Source organism: Mesoplodon mirus, assembly GCF_964341445.2.
Source record: "Mesoplodon mirus genome assembly, chromosome: 6".
NCBI lineage: Eukaryota > Metazoa > Chordata > Mammalia > Artiodactyla > Ziphiidae > Mesoplodon > Mesoplodon mirus.
The window spans coordinates 78,764,970-78,792,637 of record NC_138982.1 but is presented as its reverse complement, the minus strand read 5'-3'; the positions used below and the strand labels follow the sequence as shown (position 1 = coordinate 78,792,637).

At 38.9% G+C, this 27,668-nt stretch overlaps 1 protein-coding gene across 1 annotated transcript in view; it reads left to right on the top strand.

The window, feature by feature from the left end:
• The window catches only part of SLC49A4 (solute carrier family 49 member 4), a 97,857-nt gene extending 70,650 nt beyond the window's left edge, over positions 1 to 27,207 (top strand). Inside the window, exons 8-9 of the mRNA XM_082624900.1 lie at positions 17,535 to 17,717; positions 24,748 to 27,207. Of these exons, the coding sequence (XP_082481026.1) occupies positions 17,535 to 17,717; positions 24,748 to 24,863 (299 nt within the window). The 3' untranslated portion in view covers positions 24,864 to 27,207. The remainder of the gene's footprint in view (positions 1 to 17,534; positions 17,718 to 24,747) is intronic.
• Positions 27,208 to 27,668: the final 461 nt, after the last annotated feature.

Below are 27,668 nucleotides of genomic sequence, written 5' to 3'. Positions count from 1 at the left end.
GTATTACTAGAATTTGGCACACTTTCCCTGCTGCACTTGGCACCTAATGCTAGGAGGCTATGACTTCTCATAGCTTTTTTTGGTTTCTTTTAAAGAGAATGAAGTATAATTGTCTTAACACTGTGCATATAAATGGCTTCTGAGCCCATAGGTGTCCATCATATTCCTTTAGATTAGGAATGATTTGAGGATAAAGTATCCTATTTACTGTTCCAGTGTAGCTGCTTTCATATAAGAGGCACTTGATAAATGTTTTTGTGTTTTTTTAATGGTTTTGAAGAAAGGCTTAAGCTAACTTTTCCCTATTATATACCTAAGCAATAATTTTTGGACCCATTTTACATTTATCATGATTAAATTTCATCTTTTTTGTCTGTAACCTTTTGGTGCTCTGTTTTTTATTTTGTCATCTGTCTTATGAGCAGTCACTTCCAGCTTCTGTGTGGAATACAGATTTGAGAAGCATTCCTTTTGTGTCAATACCACTGAATAAAAGAAGAATTTTTTTTTCAATCTGATACAGTGGCTTGGTGGAAAGCACGCTAGATTCTGTAGCCTTAATTATACTATTGTTATTAGCACTGGTAATTTACATTGTTTCTATATAAGTCATTTTGACTTTCAGAATTTCAGGCACTTCATCTTACGTTACCTGCCTCAAAGAGTTGATAGGATAGTCAAATATGATAATATTTTTTAAAGCAGTTTTAAAAATTGTTTAAAAAATTACATAAATTTAAGATTTGAAGTTGTGATTGTTTTTGATATCTTGAGAATCTCATTCAGTGCTGAGTGGAAATACATCTTCACTGAAATTTTGTGATTTGTTTTATAACTACTGATCACCTAAGGTTTGAGTGACTTGATTAATAAAAATGTAGTCATACATAGTTTTACTTCCCTAAAGTTTAGTAATTTGGTTTGTCACTGGAAGCAGGGGTGGAGAGAAGAGTTCTTTCAGGGTTATGATCCAAGTCACATTCTTGAAATACAGCCTTTCTTACTATATTTTGTGGTACAGAGGACTTTTTTTTTGCAATTGAAATTATGAGCCTATGAAATTTTATCAGCTTCTTTGAAAAAAAAATCTGTCAGCATTGTGTTTGTTCTGCTAAATTACCTTGACTTTTTAATTGAAAGGCAGTTTATTTTAATTTTAGTATCAGTACTATAGAAAGTCATGGAAACATTTAATGATCATGTATTGAACCTTCTCTGATGAGCAGGAAATTACTTTGTCTGCCTGACTTTTAATAGATGACATTCCCCCACTGGATCTGCCAAACCAGTGTGTAAAGATACTGTATCAGACTCTTAACTGAAAATTCAAATGGAAGTCAAATTCAGGCTCATAATAATCAGGTTTTACTTTATGCATGTCCCAGAACACTGGGGAATATATTAAATCAATCCTGACACAGCTACCTTTCCCCCATTCTGATTATGAAGATCTTAATTTAACCCTTTCCTGTGTAAATTTTTTTTAAATGTTATTTATTTTTTTATACAGCAGGTCCTTATTAGTCATCCATTTTATACACATCAGTGTATACATGTCAATCCCAATCTCCCAATTCATCACACCACCACCCCCACCCCACCCCTGCCGCTTTCCCCCCTTGGTGTCCGTACGTTTGTTCTCTACATCTGTGTCTCAATTTCTGCCCTGCAAACTGGTTCATCTCTACCATTTTTCTAGGTTCCATATATAAGCGTTAATATATGATATTTGTTTTTCTTTTTCTGGCTTACTTCACTCTGTATGACAGTCTGTAGATCCATCCACGTCTCTACAAATGACCCAGTTTCGTTCCTTTTTATGGCTGAGTAATATTCCATTGTATATATGTATCACATCGTCTTTATCCATTCGTCTGTCGATGGGCATTTAGGTTGCTTCCATGACCTGGCTATTGTAAATAGTGCTGCAATGAACATTGGGGTGCATGTGTCTTTTTTTTTTTTTTTTGGCAGTATGCGGGCCTATCACTGTTGTGGCCTCTCCCATTGCGGAGCACAGGCTCTGGATGCGCAGGTTCAGTGGCCATGGCTCACGGGCCTAGCCACTCCGCAGCACGTGGGATCTTCCCGGACCGGGGCACGAACCCGTGTCCCCTCCATCGGCAGGTGGACTCTCAACCACTGTGCCACCAGGGCAGCCCTGCATGTGTCTTTTTGAATTATGGTTTTCTTTGGGTATATGCCCAGTAGTGGGATTGCTGGGTCAAATGGTAATTCTATTTTTAGTTTTTTAAGGAACCTCCATCCTGTTCTCCATAGCGGCTGTATCAATTTACCTTTCCACCACAGTGCAAGAGGGTTCCCTTTTCTCCACACACTCTCCAGCATTTGTTGTTTGTAGGTTTTCTGATGATGCCCCTTCTAACTGGTGTGAGGTGATACCTCATTGTAGTTTTGATTTGCATTTCTCTAATAATTAGCAATATTGAGAAGCTTTTCATGTGCTTCTTGGCCATCTGTATGTCTTCTTTGGAGAAATGTCTATTTAGGTCTTCTGCCTGTTTTTGGATTAGGTTGTTTGTTTTTTTAATATTGAGCTGCATGAGCTGTTTATAAATTTTGGAGATTAATCCTTTGTCCGTTGATTCATTTGCAAATATTTTCTCCCATTCCGAGGGTTGTCTTTTCGTCTTTTTTATGGTTTCCTTTGCTGTGTAAAAGCTTTTAAGTTTCATGAGGTCCCATTTGTTTATTTTTGTTTTTATTTCCATTACTCTAGGAGGTGGATCAAAAAAGATGTTGCTGTGATTTATGTCAAAGAGTGTTCTTCCTATGATTTCCTCTAAGAGTTTTTTTTTTTTTTTTTGCAGTACACCTCTCACTGTTGTGGCCTCTCACTGTTGTGGCCTCTCCTGCTGCGGAGCACAGGCTCCGGACGCGCAGGCTCAGTAGCCATGGCTCACGGGCCTAGCCGCTCCACGGCATGTTGGATCTTCCCAGACCGGGGCACAAACCTGTGTCCCCTGCATCGGCAGGTAGACTCTCAACCACTGCGCCACCAGGGAAGCCCAAGAATTTCATTCTTTTACATGTAGCTGTCCAGTTTTCCCAGCACCACTTATTGAAGAGACTGTCTTTCCTCCATTGTATATCTTTGCCTCCTTTGTCATAGATTAGTTGACCATAGGTGCGTGGGTTTATCTCTGGGCTTTCTATCTTGTTCCATTGATCTGTATTTCTGTTTTTGTGCCAGTACCATATTTTCTTGATTACTGAAGCTTTGTAGTATAGTCTGAAGTCAGGGAGACTGATTCCTCCAGCTCTGCTTTTTTCCCTCAAGACTGTTTTGGCTATTTGGGGTCTTTTGTGTCTCCATACAAATTTTAAGATTTTTTGTTCTAGTTCTATAAAAAATGCCATTGGTAATTTGATAGGGATTGCATTGAATCTGTAGATTGCTTTGGGTAGTATAGTCATTTTCACATATATTGATTCTTCCAATCCAAGAACATGATATATCTCTCCATCTGTTGGTATCATCTTTAATATCTCTCATCAGTGTCTTATAGTTTCCTGTATACAGGTCTTTTGTCTCCCTAGATAGGTTTATTCCTAGGTATTTTATTCTTGTTGTTGTTATGGTAAATGGGAGTGTTTTCTTAATTTCTCTTTCAGATTTTTCATCATTAGTGTATAGGAATGCAAGAGATTTCTGTGCATTAATTTTGTATCCTGCAACTTTACCACATTCATTGATTAGCCCTAGTAGTTTTCTGGTGGCATCTTTCGGACTCTCTATGTATAGTATCATGTCATCTGCAAACAGTGACAGTTTGACTTCTTCTTTTCCAATTTGTATCCCTTTTATTTCCTTTTCTTCTCTGACTGCCGTGGCTAGGACTTCCAAAACTATGTTGAATAATAGTGGTGGGAGTGGACATCCTTTTCTTGTTCCTGATCTTAGAGGAAATGCTTTCAGGTTTTCACCATTGAGAATGATGTTTGCTGTGGGTTTGTCATATATGGCCTTTATTAAGTTGAGGTAGGTTCCCGCTATGCCCACTTTCTGGAGAGTTTTTATCATAAATGGGTGTTGAATTTTGTCAAAAGCTTTTTCTGCATCTATTGCGATGATCATATGGTTTTTATCCTTCAGTTTGTTAATATGGTGTATCACGTTGATTGATTTGCATATATTGAAGAATCTTTGCATCCCTGGGATAAATCCCACTTGATCATAGTGTATGATCCTTTTAATGTATTGTTGGATTCTGTTTGCTAGTATTTTGTTGAGGATTTTTGCATCTGTATTCATCAGTGATATTGGTCTGTCATTTTCTTTTTTTGTAGTATCTTTTTTTTTTTTTTTTTTTTTTTTTTTTTTTGCGGTACGCGGGCCTCTCACTGTTGTGGCCTCTCCCGTTGCGGAGCACAGGCTCCGGACACGCAGGCTCCGCGGCATGTGGGATCTTCCCGGACTGGGGCACAAACCCGTGTCCCCTGCATCGGCAGGCGGACTCTCAACCACTGCGCCACCAGGGAAGCCCTTTTTTTTGTAGTATCTTTGTCTGGTTTTGGTATCAGGGTGATGGTGGCCTCATAGAGTGAGTTTGGAAGTGTTTCTTCCTCTGCAATTGTTTGGAAGAATTTGAGAAGGATGGGTGTTAGCTCTTGTCTAAATGTTTGAGAGAATTCACCTGTGAAGCCATCTGGTCCTGGACTTTTGTTTGTTGGAAGATTTTTAATCACAGTTGCAATTTCATTACTAATGATTGGTCTGTTCATAGTTTCTGTTTCTTCCTTGTTCAGTCTTGTAAGGTTATACCTTTCTAAGAATTTGTCCAGGGCTTCCCTGGTGGCGCAGTGGTTGAGAGTCTGCCTGCCGATGCAGGGGACATGGGTTCATGCCCCGGGCCAGGAAGATCCCACATGCTGTGGAGCAGCTAGGCCCATGAGCCACGGCCTCTGAGCCTGCACGTCTGGAGCCTGTGCTCTGCAATGGGAGAGGCCACAACAGTGAGATGCCCGTGTACTGCAAAAAAAAAAAAAAAAGAAGAAGAATTTGTCCATTTCTTCCAGGTTGTCCATTTTATTGGCATAGAGTTGCGTGTAGTAGTCTCTTAGGATGCTTTGTATTTCTGTGGTGTCTGTTGTAACTTCTCCTTTTTCATTTCTAATTTTATTGATTTGAGTCCTCTCCCTCTTCTTGATGAGTCTGGCTAATGGTTTATCAATTTTGTTTTTCTACTCAAAGAACCAGCTTTTAGTTTTATTGATCTTTGCTATTGTTTTCTTTGTTTCTGTTTCATTTATTTCTGCTCTGATCTTTATGATTTCTTTCCTTCTGCTAACTTTGGGTTTTGTTTGCTCTTCTTTCTCTAGTTCCTTTAGGTGTAAGGTTAGATTGTTTATTTGAGATTTTACTTGTTTCTTGTTTCTTGAGTATAGCTATAAACTTCCCTCTTAGAACTGCTTTTGCTGCATCCCATAGGTTTTGGATCTTCGTGTTTTCATTGTCATTTGTCTCTAGGTATTTTTTGATTTCCTCTGATTTCTTCAGTGATCTCTTGGTTATTTAGTAACATATTGTTTAGCCTCCATGTGTTTGTGTTTTTTATGCTTTTTTCCCTGTAATTCATTTCTAATATCATAGCGTTGTGGTCAGAAAACATGCTTGATATGATTTCAATTTTCTTTCTTTTTTTTTTTTTTTTTGCATTGACTTTTTTTTTTTTTTTAAGATGTTGGGGGTAGGAGTTTATTAATTAATTTATTTATTTTTGCTGCGTTGGTTCTTTGTTTCTGTGCGAGGGCTTTCTCTAGTTGTGGCAAGCGGGGTCCACTCTTCATCGCAGTGCGCGGGCCTCTCACTATCGCGGCCTCTCTTGTTGTGGAGCACAGGCTCCAGACGCGCAGGCTCAGCAGTTGTGGCCCACAGGCCCAGCCGCTCCGCGGCACGCGGGATCCTCCCAGCCCAGGGCTCGAACCCGCGTCCCCTGCGTTAGCAGGCAGACTCTCAACCACTGCGCCACCAGGGAAGCCCCTGACTTCAATTTTCTTAAATTTACTGACGTTTGACTTGTGACCCAAGATGTGATCTATCCTGGATAATGTTCCGTGTGCACTTGAGAAGGAAGTGTAATCTGCTGTTTTTGGATGGAATGTCCTGTAAATATCAATTAAATCTATGTGGTCTATTGTGTCATTTAAAGCTTGTGTTTCCTTATTAATTTTCTGTTTGGATGATCTGTCCATTGGTGTAAGTGAGGTGTTAAAGTCCCCCACTATTATTGTGTTATTGTTGATTTCCTCTTTTATAGCTGTTAGCAGTTGCCTTCTATTTTGAGATACTCCTATGTTGGGTGCATATATATTTATAATAGTTTTATCTTCTTCTTGGATTGACCCCTTGATCATTATGGAGTGTTCTTCCTTGTCTCTTGTAACATTCTTTATTTTAAAGTCTATTTTATCTGATAAGAGTATTGCTACTCCAGCTTTCTTTTTTTTTTTTTTTTTTTTTTGCGGTACGCGGGCCTCTCACTGTTGTGGCCTCTCCCTTTGCGGAGCACAGGCTCCGGACGCGCAGGCTCAGCGGCCATGGCTCACGGGCCCAGCCGCTCCGCGGCATGTGGGATCTTCCCAGACTGGGGCACGAGCCCGTGTCCCCTGCATCGGCAGGCGGACTCTCAACCACTGCGCCACCAGGGAAGCCCCTCCAGCTTTCTTTTGATTTCCATTTGCATGGAATATCTTTTTCCATCCCCTCACTTTCAGTCTGTATGTGTCCCTAGGTCTGAAGTGGGTCTCTTGTAGGCAGCATAAATATGGGTCTTGTTTTTGTATCCATTCAGCCAATCTGTGTCTTTTGGTTGGAGCATTTAATCCTTTCACGTTTAAGGTAATTATCAATATGTATGTTCCTATTACCATTTTCTTAGTTGTTTTGGGTTTGTTTTAGTAGGTCCTTTTCTTCTCTTGTGTTTCCCACTTAGAGAAGTTCCTTTAGCATTTGTTGTAGAGCTGGTTTGGTGGTGCTGAAGTTTCTTAGCTTTTGCTTGTCTGTAAAGCTTTTCATTTCTCCATCAAATCTGAATGAGATCCTTGCTGGGTAGAGTAATCTTGGTTGTAGGTTCTTCCCTTTCATCACTTTAAGTATATCATGCCACCCCCTTCTGGTTTGTAGAGGTTCTCCTGAGAAATCAGCTGTTAACCTTATGGGAGTTCCCTTGTACGTTATTTGTCATTTTTCCCTTGCCGCTTTCAATAATTTTTCTTTGTCTTTAATTTTTGCCAGTTTGCTTACTTTGTGTCTCAGCATGTTTCTCCTTGAGTTTATCCTGTATGGGACTCTCTGTGCTTCCTGGACTTGGGTGGCTATTTTCTTTCCCATGTTAGGGAAGTTTTTGACTATAATCTCTTCAAATATTTTCTTGGGTCCGTTCCCTCTCTCTTCTCCTTCTGGGACCCCTATAATGCAAATGTTGTTGCATTTATGTTGTCCCAGAGGTCTCTTAGGCTGTCTTCATTTCGTTTCATTCTTTTTTCTTTATTCTGTTCCACAGCAGTGAATTCCACCATGCTGTATTCCAGGTCACTTATCCGTTCTTCTGCCTTAGTTATTCTGTTGATTCCTTCTAGTGTAATTTTCATTTCAGTGATTGTATTGTTCATCTCTGTTTGTTTGTTCTTTAATTCTTCTCGGTCTTTTTAAAACATTTCTTGCATCTTCTCGATCTTTGCCTCCATTCTTTTTCCGAGGTCCTGGATCATCTTCACTATCATTATTCTGAATTCTTTTTCTGGAAGTTTACCTATCTCCACTTCATTTAGTTGTTTTTCTGGGGTTTTATCTTGTTCCTTCATCTGGTACATAGCCCTCTGCCTTTTCATCTTGTCTATCTTTCTTTGAATGTGGTTTTTGTTCCACAGGCTGCAGGACTGTTCTTTTTGCTTCTGCTGTCTGCCCTCTAGTGGATGAGGCTATCTAAGAGGCTTGTGCAAGTTTCCTGATGGGAGGGACTGGTGGTGGGTAGAGCTGGGTGTTGCTCTGGTGGGCAGAACTCAGTAAAACTTTAATCCGCTTGACTGCTGATGGGTGGGGCTGGGTTCCCTCCCTGTTGGTTGTTTGGCCTGAGGCGACCCAACACTGGAGCCTCCCCGGGCTCTTTGTTGGGGCCAATGGAGGACTCTGGGAGGGCTCACGCCAAGGAGTAGTTCCCAGAACTTCTGCTGCCAGTGTCCTTGTCTTCACAGTGAGGCAGAGCCACCCCCCGCCTCTACAGGAGACCCTCCAACACTAGCAGGTAGGTCTGGTTCAGTCTCCTCCGGGGTCACTGCTCCTTCCCCTGGGTCCTGATGCGCACACTACTTTGTGTGTGCCCTCCAAGAGTGAAGTCTCTGTTTTCCCCAGTCCTGTTGAAGTCCTGCAGTCAAATCCCGCTAGCCTTCAAAGTCTGATTCTCCAGGAATTCCTCCTCCCTTTGCCGGACCCCCAGGTTCAGAAGCCTGACGTGGGGCTCAGAACCTTCACTCCAGTGGGTGGACTTCTGTGGTATAAGTGTTCTCCAGTCTGTGAGTCACCCACCCACCAGTTATGGGATTTGATTTTATTGTGATTGCGCCCCTCGTCCCATCTCATTGTGACTTCTCCTTTGTCTTTGGATGTGTGTTATCTTTTTTGGTGAGTTGCAGTGTCTTCCTGTCGATGACTGTTGAGCAGTTAGTGTGATTCTGGTGCTCTCGCAAGAGGGAGTGAGAGCACGTCCTTCTACTCCACCATCTTGAACCAATCCCCTATGTGTAAATTATTTTGATTCTTTAGTTTCTACAGTAACAAGTGATTTCAGCATATATATCCAGCCAGTGTGAAACAACCTTGTGGTCATCATTTTTATAGTAATACAAGAAACAAATACTGAGAATGAGAGAATTGAATGAAAATGCTTGGTTTTTAAATTTCTGGCCTCTGAAGTTATATCAGCAGTCTCAGCCTACTTATCCTACATATAATAGGAATTCTAATAAATAAGGTGGGAATATTTATGTCAAGGATCCTGGACCAAGGCTGGGTTATATGGCTTCTGGGTGTAGATATCTGGTGTGTGGGGCAGCTCACCCAGTGATAACCATTTCTGAGTCAGGGAGCTAACAAACCTGCATGAAGTAGAGTTGGATTAGCTGCCAATTCATTAGTTTACAATGACATTTCTCTTTTCTTATTTTGTTAAGTAGGTAAGATATGCACATAGTAAAAACTAATTTCAAAAAGTAGGAAAAGGGTATACAATGAAAAATGTCTACCGTCCCATGGCCCCCAATTTCCCTCTCTAGAGGCAACCTTGAATGTCAGTTTCTTGAGTTTTCCCAGAGAACTCTATACATTTACAAACAAGTGTATATGTGCGTGTGTGTGTGTGTTTGTATCCCTTAACACACTTTTCTGTACCTTTTTCACTTATATATCTTTTATTTCAAAGTGTTTCTCTTGGGCCTCCCTGGTGGCGCAGTGGTTGAGAGTCCGCCTGCCGATGCAGGGGATACGGGTTCGTGCCCCGGTCTGGGGGGATCCCATATGCCGCGGAGCGGCTGGGCCCGTGAGCCATGGCCGCTGAGCCTGTGCGTCCGGGGCCTGTGCTCCGCAGCGGGAGAGGCCACAACAGTGAGAGGCCCGCGTACAGCAAAAAAAAAAAAAAAAAAAAAAAAGTGTTTCTCTTTATTTTATTAACATTAAAAACTTAGTGTGGGGCTTCCCTGGTGGCGCAGTGGTTGAGGGTCCACCTGCCGATGCAGGGGACACAGGTTCGTGCCCCGGTCCGGGAGGATCCCACATGCCGTGGAGTGGCTGGGCCCGTGAGCCATGGCCACTGAGCCTGCGCATCCGGAGCCTGTGCTCCGCAACGGGAGAGGCCACAACAGTGAGAGGCCCGCATACTGCAAAAAACAAACAAACAAACAAAAACCTAGTGTGTTTTGTGTTTTGGGATAAATGCTGGGTGTATAATGACTAATAAGTTCTTCTTAAAATTAATTAATAACTTTTATTAATTAATAATAATTTTAATTGGAGTATAGTTGATTTACATTGTGTTAATTTCTGCTGTACAGCAAAGTGATTCAGTTACATACATATATATTCTTTTTTTTAATCTTCTTTTCCATTATGGCTTATCATAGGACACTGAATATAGTTCTCTGTGCTATATTCAGTGTTTTATCATCTTAAACTTCTAGGCTCATCTGTTTTGGAGTCAGTAGTGGTCTCTGCCCTGGTTACCATGACTGACCATAAATTAGTATAAAGTGTTTTGTAGATAGACTACTCTATAAAGCTACCAGTGATATTCCATCCCTAGATTTCCTAATGTACCACTAATAAGTCATGTGTAAGAAGTGTTGATTGATTGGCATGATCTATGTCCAGCAAATGTACGGTGAGCATGAGGTGTGGGGTTTTTAAGAAACTCTTGAAAAGTGCTTCATGTTTTACATGTGTTTATATCCATCAGATGCTTCTCATTTAATCCTGTGAATAGCCTGGTCACTGCTTTAGCCAGCAATGCGTTCTTTATTCACCATCATCCTTTTGTTCTCTATTTCCATGTATCTTCTAATCAAAGAACCTCAAAGTAATCACCAGCTATTTGTGGTACTAGAATGTGTTAAATATTTTGTAATCCTGAAAGGCTAGTGTAATTGGAGGAGGAAGTGTGAGTTGAGATTAATTAGAGAAATGCTGTTAGAAAACAGTAGATACAGTTTTTGTTTTTACCTCTTCAACAATGTTAGGGATTGTTAATGACTGCAATTGGGTGTGGTAAATTCTGGTAATTTCATATGTTCTATGAATAATACATAACAGATTTAGGGTAATTCCCTCACTTTCTGCAGTTCCTGCACAGAAATTTTTTTACTTAACAAATATGTTTATTAAAAATATTTTCCTGGTAACTTTAAGGTTAAAATAATTGCTACTCATTATCATCAGTGGGCATGATATACTTATTAGTCTAAGGGGAGATGTTTTAGGTTTCTAAATAGGATATCATTTTTTCCTCATTGATTCTGTTTTCACCTTAAAATTAAAATTATTGAAGGTTTGTATACAAACAGCATTAATAAAATTATTTGGAGTGGGGTGCATTTCTCTAAACATTCTTTTAAGAATAAGAATAGTGTCCTTATTCAAAGATTTCACTATAGATTGGGTTAATAGGCTATTTATTGGCTAATCTGGGATCCTAGCCAGTATTAACGATACACTTCTTTTTTTTCTGCTTTATAAAAAATTTAATCAGTTATACATATACATATGTTCCCATATCCCCTCCCTCTTGCATCTCCCTCCCACCCTCCCTATCCCACCCCTCCAGGCGGTCACAAAGCACCGAGCTGATCTCCCTGTGCTATGCGGCTGCTTCCCACTAGCTATCTACCTTACGTTTGGTAGTGTATATATGTCCATGCCTCTCTTTTGCTTTGTCACAGCTTACCCTTCCCCCTCCCCATATCCTCAAGTCCATTCTCTAGTAGGTCTGTGTCTTTATTCCCGTTTTACCCCTAGGTTCTTCATGATATATTTTTTTTAATTCCATATATATGTGTTAGCATACGGTATTTGTCTTTCTCTTTCTGACTTACTTCACTCTGTATGACAGACTCTAGGTCCATCCACCTCATTACAAATAGCTCAATTTCGTTTCTTTTTATGGCTGAGTAATATTCCATTGTATATATGTGCCACATCTTCTTTATCCATTCATCTGATGATGGACACTTAGGTGGTTTCCATCTCCGGGCTATTGTAAATAGGGCTGCTGTGAACATTTTGGTACATGACTCTTTTTGAATTATGGTTTTCTCAGGGTATATGCCCAGTAGTGGGATTCCTGGGTCATATGGTAGTTCTATTTGTAGTTTTTTAAGGAACCTCCATACTGTTCTCCATAGTGGCTGTACCAATTCACATTCCCACCAGCAGTGCAAGAGTGTTCCCTTTTCTCCACACCCTCTCCAGCATTTATTATTTCTAGATTTTTTGATGATGGCCATTCTGACTGGTGTGAGATGATATCTCATTGTAGTTTTGATTTGCATTTCTCTAATGAGTAAAGATGTTGAACATCCTTTCATATGTTTGTTGGCAGTCTGTATATCTTCTGTGGAGAAATGTCTGTTTAGGTCTTCTGCCCATTTTTGGATTGGGTTGTTTGTTTTTTTGTTATTGAGCTGCATGAGCTGCTTATAAATTTTGGAGATTAATCCTTTGTCAGTTGCTTCATTTGCAAATATTTTCTCCCATTCTAAGGGTTGTCTTTTGGTCTTGTTTATGGTTTCCTTTGCTGTGCAAAAGATTTTAAGTTTCATTAGGTCCCATGTGTTTATTTTTGTCTTTATTTCCATTTCTCTAGGAGGTGGGTCAGAAAGGATCTTGCTGTGATTTATGTCATAGAGTGTTCTGCCTATGTTTTCCTCTAAGAGTTTGATAGTGTCTGGCCTTACATTGAGGTCTTTAATCCATTTTGAGCTTATTTTTGTGTATGGTGTTAGGGAGTGATCTAATCTCATACTTTTACACGTCCCTGTCCAGTTTTCCCAGCACCACTTATTAAAGAGGCTGTCCTTTCTCCACTGTACATTCCTGCCTCCTTTATCAAAGATAAGGTGACCATATGTGTATGGGTTTATCTCTGGACTTTCTATCCTGTTCCATTGATCTTTCTGTTTTTGTGCCAGCACCATACTGTCTTGATTACTGTAGCTTTGTAGTATAGTCTGAAGTCAGGGAGCCTGATTCCTCCAGCTCCGTTTTTCGTTCTCAAGATTGCTTTGGCTATTCGGGGTCTTTTGTGTTTCCATACAAATTGTGAAATTTTTTGTTCTAGCTCTGTGAAAAATGCCACTGGTAGTTTGATAGGGATTGCATTGAATCTGTAGATCACTTTGGGTAGTAGAGTCATTTTCACAATGTTGATTCTTCCAATCCAAGAACATGGTATATCTCTCCATCTATTTGTATCTTTAATTTCTTTCATCAGTGTCTTATAATTTTCTGCATACAGGTCTTTTGTCTCCTTAGGTAGGTTTATTCCTAGATATTTTATTCTTTTTGTTGCAATGGTAAATGGTAGTGTTTCCTTGATTTCACTTTCAGATTTTTCATCATTAGTATATAGGAATGCCAGAGATTTCTGTGCATTAATTTTGTATCCTGCTACTTTACCAAATTCATTGATTAGCTCTAGTAGTTTTCTGGTAGCATCTTTAGGATTCTCTATGTATAGTATCGTGTCATCTGCAAACAGTGACAGCTTTACTTCTTCTTTTCCAATTTGGATTCCTTTTATTTCCTTTTCTTCTCTGATTGCTGTGGCTAAAACTTCCAAAACTATGTTGAATAAGAGTGGTGAGAGTGGGCAACCTTGTCTTGTTCCTGATCTTAGTGGAAATGGTTTCAGTTTTTCACCATTGAGGACGATGCTGGCTGTGGGTTTGTCATATATGGCCTTTATTATGTTGAGGAAAGTTCCCTCTATGACTACGTTCTGCAGGGTTTTTATCATAAATGGGTGTTGAATTTTGTCGAAAGCTTTCTCTGCATCTACTGAGATTATCATATGGTTTTTCTCCTTCAATTTGTTAATATGGTGTATCACGTTGATTGATTTGCGTATATTGAAGAATCCTTGCATTCCTAGAATAAACCCCACTTGATCATGGTGTATGATCCTTTTAATGTGCTGTTGAATTCTGTTTGCTAGTATTTTTTGAGGATTTTTGCATCTATGTTCATCAGTGATATTGGCCTGTAGTTTTCTTTCTTTGTGACAACTTTTCTGGTTTTGGTATCAAGGTGATGGTGGCCTCATAGAATGAGTTTGGGAGTGTTCCTCCCTCTGCTATATTTTGGAAGAGTTTGAGAAGGATAGGTGTTAGCTCTTCTCTAAATGTTTGCTAGAATTCGCCTGTGAAGCCATCTGGTCCTGGGCTTTTGTTTGTTGGAAGATTTTTTTATCACAGTTTCAATTTCAGTGCTTGTGATTGGTCTGTTCATATTTTCTATTTCTTCCTGATTCAGTCTTGACAGGTTGTGCATTTCTAAGAATTTGTCCATTTCTTCCAGGTTGTCCATTTTATTGGCATAGAGTTGCTTGTAGTAATCTCTCATGATCTTTTGTATTTCTGCAGTGTCAGTTGTTACTTCTCCTTTTTCATTTCTAATTCTATTGATTTGAGTCATCTCCCTTTTTTTCTTGATGAGTCTGGCTAATGGTTTATCAATTTTGTTTATCTTCTCAAAGAACCAGCTTTTAGTTTTATTGATCTTTGCTATCATTTCCTTCATTTCTTTTTCATTTATTTCTGATCTGATTTTTATGATTTCTTTCCTTCTGCTAACTTTGGGGTGTTTTTGTTCTTTCTCTAATTGCTTTAGGTGCAAGGTTAGGTTGTTTATTCGAGAGGTTTCCTGTTTCTTAATGTGGGATTGTATTGCTATAAACTTCCACCTTAGAACTGCTTTTGCTGCATCCCATAGGTTTTGGGTCGTCGTGTCTCCATTCTCATTTGTTTCTAGGTATTTTTTAATTTCCTCTTTGATTTCTTCAGTGATCACTTCGTTATTAAGTAGTGTATTGTTTAGCCTCCATGTGTTTGTATTTTTTACAGATCTTTTCCTGTAATTGATATCTAGTCTCATAGCATTGTGGTCGGAAAAGATACTTGATACAATTTCAATTTTCTTAAATTTACCAAGGCTTGATTTGTGACCCAGGATATGATCTATCCTGGAGAATGTTCCATGAGCACTTGAGAAAAATGTGTATTCTGTTGTTTTTGGATGGAATGTCCTATAAATGTCAATTAAGTCCATCTTGTTTAATGTATCATTTAAAGCTTGTGTTTCCTTATTTATTTTCATTTTGGATGATCTGTCCATTGGTGAAAGTGGGGTGTTAAAGTCCCCTACTATGAATGTGTTACTGTCAATTTCCCCTTTTAGGGCTGTTAGTATTTGCCTTATGTATTGAGGTGCTCCTATGTTGGGTGCATAAATATTTACAATTGTTATATCTTCTTCTTGGATCGATCCCTTGATCATTATGTAGTGTCCTTCTTTGTCTCTTCTAGTAGTCTTTATTTTAAAGTCTATTTTTTCTGATATGAGAATTGCTACTCCAGCTTTCTTTTGGTTTCCATTTGCATGGAATATCTTTTTCCATCCCCTTACTTTCAGTCTGTATGTGTCTCTAGGTCTGAAGTGGGTCTCTTGTAGACAGCATGTATATGGGTCTTGTTTTTGTATCCATTCAGCCAATCTGTGTCTTTTGGTGGGAGCATTTAGTCCATTTACATTTAAGGTAATTATCGATATGTATGTTCCTATTCCCATTTTCTTAATTGTTTTGGGTTCATTATTGTAGGTCTTTTCCTTCTGTTGTGTTTCTTGCCTAGAGAAGTTCCTTTAGCATTTGTTGTAAAGCTGGTTTGGTGGTGCTGAACTCTCTCAGCTTTTGCTTGTCTGTAAACGTTTTAATTTCTCCATCAAATCTGAATGAGATCCTTGCTGGGTAGAGTAATCTTGGTTGCAGGTTTTTCTCCTTCATCACTTTAAATATGTCCTGCCAATCCCTTCTGGCTTGCAGAGTTTCTGCTGAAAGATCAGCTGTTAACCTTATGGGGATTCCCTTGTGTGTTATTTGTTGTTTTTCCCTTGCTGCTTTTAATATGTTTTCTTTGTATTTAATTTTTGACAGTTTGATTAATATGTGTCTTGGTGTATTTCTCCTTGGATTTATCCTGTATGGGACTGTCTGTGCCTCCTGGACTTGACTGACTGCTTCCTTTCCCATATTAGGGAAGTTTTCAACTATAATCTCTTCAAATATTTTCTCAGTTCCTTTCTTTTTCTCTTCTTCTTCTGGAACCCCTATAATTCGAATGTTGGTGTGTTTAATGTTGTCCCAGAGGTCTCTGAGACTGTCCTCAGTTCTTTTCATTCTTTTTTCTTTCTTCTGCTCTGCAGTAATTATTTCCACTATTTTATCTTCCACGTCACTTATCCGTTCTTCTGCCTCAGTTATTTTGCTATTGATCCCATCTAGAGTATTTTTCATTTCACTTATTGTGTTTTTAATCATTGCTTGATTCATCTTTAGTTCTTCTAGGTCCTTGTTAACTGTTTCTTGCATTTTGTCTATTGTATTTCCAAGATTTTGGATCATCTTTACTATCATTATTCTGAATTCTTTTTCAGGTAGACTGCCTATTACCTCTTCATTTGTTAGGTCTGGTGGGTTTTTATCTTGCTCCTTCACCTGCTGTGTGTTTTTCTGTCTTCTCATTTTGCTTATCCTACTGTGTTTGGGGTCTCCTTTTTGCAGGCTGCAGGTTCGTCGTTCCCGTTGTTTTTGGTGTCTGTCCCCAGTGTCTAAAGTTGGTTCAGTGGGTTGTGTAGGCTTCCTGGTGGAGGGGACTAGTGCCTGTGTTCTGGTGGATGAGGCTGGATCTTGTCTTTCTGGTGGGCAGGTCCCCGTCTGGTGGTGTGTTTTGGGGTGTCTGTGGACTTATTATGATTTTAGGCAGCCTCTCTGCTAATGGGTGGGGTTGTGTTCCAGTCTTGTTAGTTGTTTGGCCTAGGGTGTCCAGCACTGTAGCTTGCTGGTCGTTGAGAGAAGCTGGGTGCTGGTGTTGAGATGGAGATCTCTGGAAGATTTTCACCGTTTGATATTATGTGGAGCTGGGAGGTCTCTTGTGGACCAATGTCCTGAAGTTGGCTCTCCCACCTCAGAGGCACAGCACTGACTCCTGGCTTCTCAATTTGGGATGATTTGTTGTCTATTCAGGTATTCCACAGATGCAGGGTACATCAAGTTGATTGTGGAGCTTTAATCCACTGCTTCTGAGGCTGCTGGGAGAGATTTCCCTTTCTCTTCTTTGTTCTCAAATGATATACTTCTAGGTGAAAATTTTTTTTCTGTTCCAAAAAAGTCATGTATTTTTTAAAAAAAACTCTTGACATGAAACTCATTCTAAAATTGAGGACTATTTCTATTTTAAGTGTTTCTCCAGGAATTACATAGCAGATAATTTTTATTTTATGCTTGAGGGCTGTTATTAACCAGTCTTAAAATATGTAATTTTTAGTTACACTTAATGTTTCTTACATTTTTTTCTTAGATTTTAACTTCTCTTTAAAATTATAGAATGAGTCTAGATTTTGTGTTAATTTGCTATATTTTACCTATCCCTCAATATGCCAGGAGTGTGACTCAGGGGAAAGAATCCTTTAAATTATAGTGGTAAAAATTATTTCTGTGCTTTGGAGTAATCCACCAAAAAGATAAAGCAAATAAACTGGTAATCATCCAGCAAGAGAACCTTTTCCTATCTACTCCACAAAACCTGTGTGAAGAGCTGACAGATGTGTGAAGCTTTACCGAAGTTCATCAACTACCACTGAGAAGAGATGAAATTCCAGAGTTGATACTCATGAAAGAGAACACCCAGAATATCCATCTGATATGACTCACTGCTGCTGTTATGAAACTAAAATGTTTGTGTTTTTATTTTAGTGACATTGTATGCCTCCTGTATTCTCCTGGGAGTGTTCCTGAATAGCAGTATACCTATATTTTTTGAGCTTTTTGTGGAAACTGTCTACCCAGTTCCAGAAGGAATTACTTGTGGAGTTGTCACTTTTTTAAGTAATATGTTCATGGGAGTACTTTTGTTTTTTCTCACATTTTATCACACAGGTAAGAAATTTGACTTTTTATTTACTATCTAAATGTGTTAGGAGAGAGGTTTGTGGCAGTGATGTATAGGGAATTTATATGGAGAATTTCCACTAAGGCAAATTACTTTATTTGAGCTTTCACATGAGAAGAAAAAGAAAATATCTTCTGTTGCTTTTCTTGAAAGGCATCCAGCCTGATGGAATGCATCCTCACTGCCCACCCCCCCCACCAAAGTTTCTGATTTAAATAACTTGGAGGGGGTGGCAGCATTTCTACTTTTAAAAGCCCACCAGCTTATTCTAATATGCTGGTTCTCCTTGAGAACCACTGATATCTTGCTTTTTAAAAAAATACTTCAACTCTACTGTCTTAACATTAGGTAGAAATTAAGGTCAGGGGTATATGTGTAGTTTAAAGCTTTGCAGATGAATGAGAGATCACCCAAAGAGTAGATCGCCTGTATAGGACAGCTCTGTCCAAGGGAACATTTTATGATAACAGAGGTGCTCTTTATCTGTGCTGTCCAGCACAGTAGCCACTAACCCATGCAGCTAATGCAGCTAGGGAACTGGATTTTTCATTTTATTTCATTTTGATTCATTTGTTTACATTTAAATTGGTACATGTGGCTACCAAATTGGTCAGTGCAGGTATAGAGTGAAAAGAAGGTTGCAGTTAGAACCCAGGGGTACACCTTTAAAGAAGGGGGACGTCCTTACAAAGGAAGAAGGGGTTGGGTTCCTGAACCCAAGTAGAGGAGTTAGCCTTGGTCGGAAGGAGGTGGAGAGAAGGCAGTGTGTGTGGCATAGAAGCAGAGGCCTGTGCTGAGCACATTGTTGAGGGAGCTCCTTCTTGATGGCACCAACTTTCGGCTTAGAAGCCAGTTCATCTATGAAGAGTTGGTGGGAAGGTAGTGGAGAAGGGGCTTAAGGAGAGAATGAAACTTTAAAATAGCTTTTGAGGCGGGGGGAGGAGATGCTGCAGGGACAGCTGGAAAGCTTGCTGGGCATATTGAAGGCAGGCCCCACTGGTGTTGAGGTCTGTGGGTTTGTAGTGGCTCTGTTTTGCAGTTGTTTGGTTTTCTCTGATATTCTCTTTTTCTGGTCCAAATTCTGTCTCACTATTTTAGAAAATTGGGGCACAATTATCTAGACTTCTTTTTTGCATGTTAAAATAAGGATTTATACTTATTTTATACATCTAGACTTTTTAAATTTTATACTTGTGAGTCTTAAATATAAATCTTTTATTAATTTCTACTAGGTTTATATCCCATTTTGTTTCCTAGTCTTAAATAATTGAATATTACTACTTTTTTTTCTGGTTGCTGTTTTCTTAACTACTCATCAGATACAGTAAATTTGGATAATTTATACATGGAAGAATCTAATCTATAAGACTTAAATGTAAGAAATGCTCTAAAATGTGACACTCCAAGAGACCTAATTGTCTCTAGGAATTCTGACAGGCTTATAATTGAAATAGTAGCCATGATAACCTCCTTGACTGGAAAAAAAATTTTTGAAACGTTCAAAGCTGATGAAACAGAATCTCCCTGGGTTTTGGACAGCTTTTGACATAGCACTTTCACCTAACAGCAAAGAGCATCCAAATGATATATTAATTTCGTAATATAATTAACAACAAACTAGATCATTTCTGTCCATCAGTAATACAGGTAAAGAAGGTTTCATCTTTGCTAAACCTGATATACGTTTGGTTTATCCTATGAAAGAGAGTGACATTTTCGAAGGCAAGTGATATTAATAAAGTCAGACCACTCTTCACTGTTCTCCTGGAAACGTGTTTCCATTAGGGAAAATGCCATCACCAGGTATAGGGTCTTTGCCTTCAATTAGTTTTCTAAACAGAATCACCTAACAGTTATTACATTATCAGCTTTAACCCACTTCAGCTGTGTCGTAGTTGAAACTAGGAGGCTCAGTGCCTCTCTTTTTTTGCCTGGTAAAGTATCAGAGATGGCTGTTGCCCTTAGAGTGGTAGAAACGGTTTTCCAGCTCATGGACACAGGTGGGCTGAATGGTCCTTGCAGCCCGGCTGAGCATGGTTTCTCCTCTTGGATGGAAATTGTTTTGTCTTCCCAGCATTTAAAAACAACAACAGTAGATGCCAGATCATGTTATCCCCTAGTAGACCTCTTGCACGTGGTCTATAGAATATAAGAAACATGTATTTATTGGTCAGTTTAAAGCAGGAACTACCCCTGTGCTGTCTGACTGTGGAGGAGCCCAGTGCACTTCTACCATTGTGCTTGGCAACTAGAGCGTCTCTATCACTCTCCTGGGTCTTGAGTGTGCAGCTTCCAATTTGTTCAACAGAGACTGGTGTCTGTACATCAGTCAGTGCTCACTCCTCATTTTGCAGATTTATAGTGACCAGATACAAGCAGACATTTTTGGTTCTTTGGCACAGGCAGTGGAAGAAACAACACCATTTCTGCTAATTTCTATCTCACTGATACAATCAAGGATTTATCTATCTGGGGGAAAAAGCTTCCCTCTTCTGGGTTGGTTTCTGATCATATGTTCTTATACATATCTATGTAGATGTTAAAGGTTTCTGCCTAAACTCCGTGAGTATTGTGAAAAATAAAACTTTAAATAAAAATTAATCTTAATCGAACAGGATGGTTTTCAGGACAAAAAAAACCCTCAGTGTGTTTTGACATTTTAGAGTTAATGAGAAGATGAATGTGAAAGAGCTTAGACCAGGGCACAGCTGGCACTCACCAAATGTTTTGTTTCCTTCTGGATAATTAGCTGGTGATGATAGGAATTTAAACATCTAGTCTTCTATTTTAAAGAAATGCTTCTATGTGCTTATTTGTCAGTGCGTATAATGAATACACACAAACATACCCCACAACTCTCTAAGGCTAAAAAGTTCCTAGAACTATGAAAACTCCGTTGAGATTCTTTCACTTATAATTAGTTGATCTCGCCCCAAAAGTCCCATAGCAAAAGTCCACATGCCTTATAGCTGAGGTGTGATGATACATAAATTACAAATCTGAAAACTGTATAAAATTATTTCCCAAATTTTTAGTTCCGCAGCCCGGTCTGCTAAACATTTTATATAATGAATTCCCTTCCATTAGAGCCAGTGTTTGAATGTCATAATTCAGTCACTTTAAACTTGAAAAACTCACCCAGAAGTTAGTTATATGTCAGAATTCAACTATTAGCTACATGATTGGAGGGCTTGATTTTTAATCATCATAAAGATCAGTGGTTTTTTAGGTCACTTCTCAAGGAAGTACTAAACTTCCTGACTAGAGTTTTTGGTTTCCCACCATGTGCTATCTGGTAGATGACTATATCAGATATGGCTTTTCAGGGTTGTACAGACTAACCCCAAAATGACCACATTAGAGTGCCTTGCCTGGCAAGATAGGCTCCACTGGTGATTTGCTTGTTGATTATGGCCATTGTCATCATTGATGGTGAATGTCACACAGGCTTCTATACCAACGCCACTGGCCTATTTAGAGCCCTGGGTCACAGAGTTTCTCATGTCCTGTGTTGACTCTGCTTTGGGAACCTGGACCATGTCAAAGATTTCTTGGAGTTTTTCTGACTTGGGTTTTTTAAGGTCACTTTCAAGAAAAGTTACTTGCTCCTTAATATAAGCATATTTGCAAAACTGAGTTGCTTCCTATAATGTTTGTTTTGTGAATCTCAGCGAGTATTTCAGACAACACAGTGATGTTTTATTCTAATAACTTCACATACAAAATCAATTTGGAAATGCCGTTGTATGCTTTATATGCTCTGAAATGTATTCTAATGTTCTATTTTACAGTTTGTAGCTTGTTTTGTAGTTTGTATTGTCTGTTATTTTTTGTTGTTGTTGTTTTTCTAGAAGGTTTGCAGCAAGTTTTGGCTAAAAACGTTAAAGGTTTTACCTCAGTCCTTTCATTTTGAAGTAGCCAGCCATGAATTTGAGGCTGCACTGTGTGCAGAGGAGGGAGGTATTGTCTAGTGGTTACCAGGAGAACAGGTTCAACAGATGTGGACTAGTGAGAAGTAATTTTGTATCTAAGAAGTAAAATAATGCAATGTGCTGCTCACAGCTATCGGATAATTAACCTGGAGTGAAGGGAGCAGGGCATCACACTGTGAAATTGTGGTGTCAGCTGGCTTCTCTTGAGAGAGAATGGAGACAGTTTTGTTAAATTACCATAATTTTGGTTAAATCACCAAAGAAACTAGAAGGTTGGTTCTGGAAGATAGTGTCTGGAACCAGACAAGTACTTGAAGCCAAAAGTGTGGCATCACTGCAGGGAAAGATGAGGTGAAAAGTAGAATGGTACCTCATCCTAATTAGTTCAGCCCCAGCAGAGCCTCACCATTTGGTGCAGAGCCCTGAGTAAACTATAGCACCTGCCTCACTGTAAATTGGCAGAGTCCTTAGGCTGCAGCACAGGAGATGACAGAGAGCCAGCAGAAATGTAGAGGCAAGTCATGGGGGCTTGCAGTATGGATTTATAGTTCCTCTAGTGAAAGGCAAAGGGAAGGAATGTTGGAAAACTGTGCTCACTTTAAAAGATACAAAAGAAATTTTTGATGGGTAAGGACTTTGTTGGTTTGATTATGTCATGGCACTGGGCTCCAAAGGACCACAGCCAACTTTGCTCTGCCAAGTCAGACTGAACTTTTTTTTTTTTTTTTTTTTTTTTTTTTTCAGTACGCGGGCCTCTCACTGTTGTGGCTTCTCCCGTTGCGGAGCACAGGCTCCGGACGTGCAGGCTTAGAGGCCATGACTCACAGGCTCAGCCATTCCGCGGCATGTGGGATCTTCCCGGACCGGGGCACGAACCCGTGTCCCCTGTATCGGCAGGCGGACTCTCAACCACTGCGCCACCAGGGCAGCCCCCAGACTGAACTTTTAAGCAAGCCATTTCCTGCACATTAGAGCCCCTTAGATGTGGTTTATGTGAATGGTTTTCAGTGGGGACATGCAGAGATTTCCATCCCTGACCTTTTTCTCTGTAAAAAGGCAAAAATTTCAAAGAACACTGGTAGTTGGTTAAGCCAGGTGAACTTAGTGAAGGGTGGATTTGACTTCTCAGAGAGAGGCACAATAGTGAAAAACAACCAACCAACAAACCATGACACTAAAGAGCAATTTTGAGTTATTTTTAGAGATTTCATCTGAACCCAGGTAGAAGGAATCGTTTTACAATTCTGATGAAATATAAAGGTCTGCTTTGGCAATATTTGACTAATTTCTAGGTTTAAGGAGAACTAGGACAAGTTGATTGTTGCTGCATGTGTGTTGCTCTAGCTCCCTGTGAAACAGTCTCTAAGGTTTAGGAAACATCTTTGTTGTAGACTTCAAGTGCCATACTTTCTTTTAGCTATTGCTTAAAATGCGACCTTAAAGTAAAAAACTCTCACTTTTAGTATAAACAGTATGCTGTTATCTCTTTACGTATTTTTTTCTTTTCGTATTTTTTCACTGCTTCTTTTTGCTTGTTAAAATTATCATCAGAAATCCAGAGGCTATATGGTTAATATAAAAGCAGAAAATGCTTGGTGCGTCATTTCAGGGAATATTAGAATAAAGACAAGATCCCAGAGATCACAGCGTTTCTGAGTGTTTAGATTCTAGTCAATCCAAGTAAAGGACAGAAAACAGCTTTGCATGAAAATACCGTTGAAATATACATCTTTGTTCTGTGCTATAGAATAGCATGTCTGACTTTGAAAATGTAGAAATTGAGAGGTTAGGGAGGCTGCTTTTGTGAACATATTATAGGAAAAAAAGGTACGTCAGCACCTTTTCTTACTGGTTGGTTTTCTGATTTCCATTCCTGAGCATAAATTGCTCTTTTAGCCATATGAATTATGGATTAATCTAAAGCAGCAGCATAGAAATCTTTAGGATGATTTTTGAAGATTAAGGCAGTATTAGGATTCTGTAGAAGCACAGAGGGAAAATAAAAACTTACAGCAGTGCCCAAAGGAAAAAATGTACCAGGGAATGTGTTTCCTTCATTTTTTGTTGTGTTTTTATTTTTTCATTGAAATTGCTAAATGGATATTAAACTAGAGAAGTTATCCCCCCCGCCAGCCCCTTTATGCCAAGAAGCTGCTCGCTTCTGCCCGGAAGCCTCAAGCCTGACTGACAGAGGGGGTTGGGATAGAAGGAAGCTGAACAGATTCCCGGCTCCAAGGCCCCCAGAGCCAGAGGAAGCGGCTAGAGACAGCACAGTCGGCAGGGCAAGCACGTGTGTTTGGGTAGCAAGAGGCCCAGGATTGGCCTGTTGGAGAGTCCTGAATTCGTGAATGAGCATTTTTGAAGAAGCACGTTCTCAATTCCATTAAATCAAAAAACAACATTATTTGAATTGCCTGTTTAGATGATTCCTGTAAATCTTCTGGTAATTGGCATCATACATAACCATTATGTTAGTAGGAAAAAAAGACTAGAAAGAAACCAAAGTATTCACAGTAGTTTCTCAGAGTAGAATTTAGGATTCATTTTTTACATTTTACTTATGTTATATATATATATGTATTTTCTACTCTGTTTTACAGTGATTACTACTTGATTTTTTGCCGAGAATTAGGTATTTCTTTCGAAAAAAATTTAAAAGTGTTATCTCAAAATTCAGGTGATTTTCTTGTTTGTCTTTCTAATCCATCAGATATTTCTAAACAAGGACAAGAGTGATGGTGATAGGGGGCACTTTAAAAACAATTAAACTAACATTTAAAGGTGATTGATTTTTCTTTCTTTGAAGTAATAGATTTTTTTTTTTGGCCACCAAAGTCAAGTTGGGTTAAATTGATGAAAAGTCATTAATACTGATTAAAAATATTCCACAGGAAAGCCCTGTAACATATTACATGCATCACTTAGACTCCACATTTGTCACTGTTTATTGAAAGCCGGTTTTCAGGCCTCCCAGGGCGCATTTATTGTAAGTGCTTTTGAATGCAAAGCAGGTTGCTCCCAGCATACAGGTGGTGTTCTGCTGGTGACACATGAATGCTTACAACTGCATGTTTTTGTCTTACAGAGTTGTCTTGGTTCAACTGGTGCCTTCCCGGGTCGTGTTTGCTCAGTCTCCTCCTTATTCTGTGCTTCAGGGAATCCTATGACAGACTCTATCTTGATGTGGTTGTCTCAGTTTAATAGCACAGACTTGAAGGAGTTTTTAAAAAGAGACTGGAAATCAGTACTGCATACTGCACATTTGCTTGGAATTGCACATCTAACAGGAAAAAAAAAAGGAGAAGAGAGAAACTTCATTCAGAGGTTTTGTTAGGTTACAGATGATCACATTAATTTAATTACTGCTAGGTAATAATAATGTGGAACTTGAGTGATAATAGTGTATTTAAAAACTGTATCAATGGCATATGTGTGCCTGAGTCTGGGGTTAGAAGTGTGATGTCTTACACAGAAAGCACTACCTAGGTAATTCCCTCTATGTTTTGTGCCAGTGCTCAACTACTGATTAATCGTAACTATGAGAAGAAATAAAGGGTGTCTATTACATGAAGATAACTCCTTCCCTAAGCCACATATCAGAATAGGAAGAAATGCCACTAACTTCTAAAGAAGTTTAAACCCTATATCAGATTTTAATTATAAAATAGCCAAGAGGTGTATCAATGATAGATATTAGCCACCTGTACACTACATTTTTTTCTAATAAAGCCATTTCTTATATGACTCCTTATTTTTAATTAGATCGGAAACCTTTGGCCACCTTAATTATGGTGATCAAGTGCTTTCCAGTGACCGCAGAGCACATACTTTGTGTCTCGATCTTAACTAATCCTTGTTTCAGTGAAATACAATTTCATCTGCTAGGCTCTTAAATGATTATATTAAATGTGACTAAATGTTTAATATAGTCGCATTAAATGCTGTATGAAAAATGTAATTTTGTTCCGATTTAGCACTTTGTTAAAAGTGAAATGACAAATCCCATAGAACATCCTGTGTCTTCTGGCAGATATATATGTGGTGGCATGGGATGGAAAATCCAGCACCAGCTGTTATTTACCAGGGTTGCATTTTATTAAATGACCCTTGTTTGAAAATAACAATTTATAGCATTGAAGCTTTCAGATCTGTTGAGTGATTTCTGAATTACTTTCTTGTATCTCAATTCAGGTTATAAAATATTCAGTTCTATATAGAGTGTATATTTGAGAGGGCAGTATTTTGCCGGTACCTGCCTTCCTTCTGTGGATGACAGCTTTTACAAAAATAATACCCAGTGGACAGCTCTCAGACGTGTATTTCACTATGACATAAAATATGCTCTGGTGGGGTTATGATATTACCACTATTCAGATTTACATAATTCCCCTCATGCTGGAAAATCAAACACTTTCTCAAAAAGTCAAGAATTATGTTTTGTCTTCATTGTTCTCAGCTTCCTCCAACCCCCTCTCCTTTTTTACTCACTTGAAATTGTATCTTCATTGTCAGCTAAATATATATTTTATTTGTCTTCTTCCAAACAGCAGAGTGTAAGGCAGCTCCTTCTATTAGCCAAGGTGGTGAAGTATAGTTAAGGGGACCTGGTCAGCACGTAATTGACTCATCTCCACACATTTGCACACACCGTCACACATAGTCCCAGATACCCCTCCTTTCCCCCTTGGTAAGTTGAAGGCTATGCTTTTACTAACCTCGGTCCTAGGGGAGGATGCTATTACCGTCAGGCCTTCTAAGATCCGAAATTGTACAACCTGGAAAGTAAGAAAACCCTCAAATTTAACATCTGTCTTCAGTCACCTTTAGACCATCCCCCTTTATAACCACCCTGCTAATAACTTAGCAGCCAGAACTGAAAGAACTGAGGAACTTGCTAAAGAGATGTGAAAGCTAGGCTTAGTTCCTGTTAACTCTGTCATTCTTCTCAAATAAAAATAAAAGAAAAGCAAAGCAGAATTCTTAAGGATAATTGAAAGCCAGCCAGTCCAGGTATCAATAGTCCATGATCCCGGTGCTAAAATAACCACCACCCCTTCCTGTTTTAGAATGAATCTAGAAAGGTGAGGGAAGAATTATGATGCATTTGGTTTTAATTAGAACTGTTGTGTTTGAGGACACTCCTATATAAAACTTTGCTATAAGACTTCTCATACAGAGCATTTTAATTATGGTTAATTCTACTTTTAACACATAGTGAAAACTAACATTAAAAAATATTACCTAAATGACTGATTAGTTCAAAGATAGACCAAATGGGTAGTGATTTTAAATTCTTGCATTGTACCAGGCACCAACCACTGTTTTTAGCATACGTGAGATGAGATGTGTCCCTTTGTCTCATTTACATCCGCTTAACCCCTCCAGCAGATAATTGTTCTAATCACAAGCTACAGCTGTTTTAAATGATCAAGATTTCATATACCAAACCTGATAGAAAGAGAACCAAAATCTTCTAGGGGTAGGGGGAGGATTACACATTTACTTACCTGTATATTTCACAATTTTTTTTTTTACTTTTGTATTTCTCACACGTATCAAAAGACCAGCCATAATCTTTGCACTTTATAAACAAACATTAAAGAGTCCTAATGAATTTTATAATTGAAAAAAATCTTAGCCCTCTACCAATCCAAGCACTCATTTTAGAATTTATAGGAACAGCCCCAGAGAGGTAAAAGGTCACAATCCTAGTTAAAGACAAAAGTAAAACTAACTAAAGCCCACATCTTCTGACTCCCAAAGCAGTCTTTTTTTCTCTACCTCAGAGAATTGCCGCTTAATTTGGACATTTTGGGGGGTTCGTGAATACTCCTTCATGTTCAAAAACGATGGGGCTTAAGAGTAAGATACTGTTAAAATTAGGTGATTGCTTGATTTCTAAGTAAAATCCGTCTTTTTTTCTTCATTGCTATCCCGTTGGTCTAACATCTCTAAGTTGTAGCTTGCAGAGAGTGACGCGATCTGAAAAGTTTCTGATGAATAATT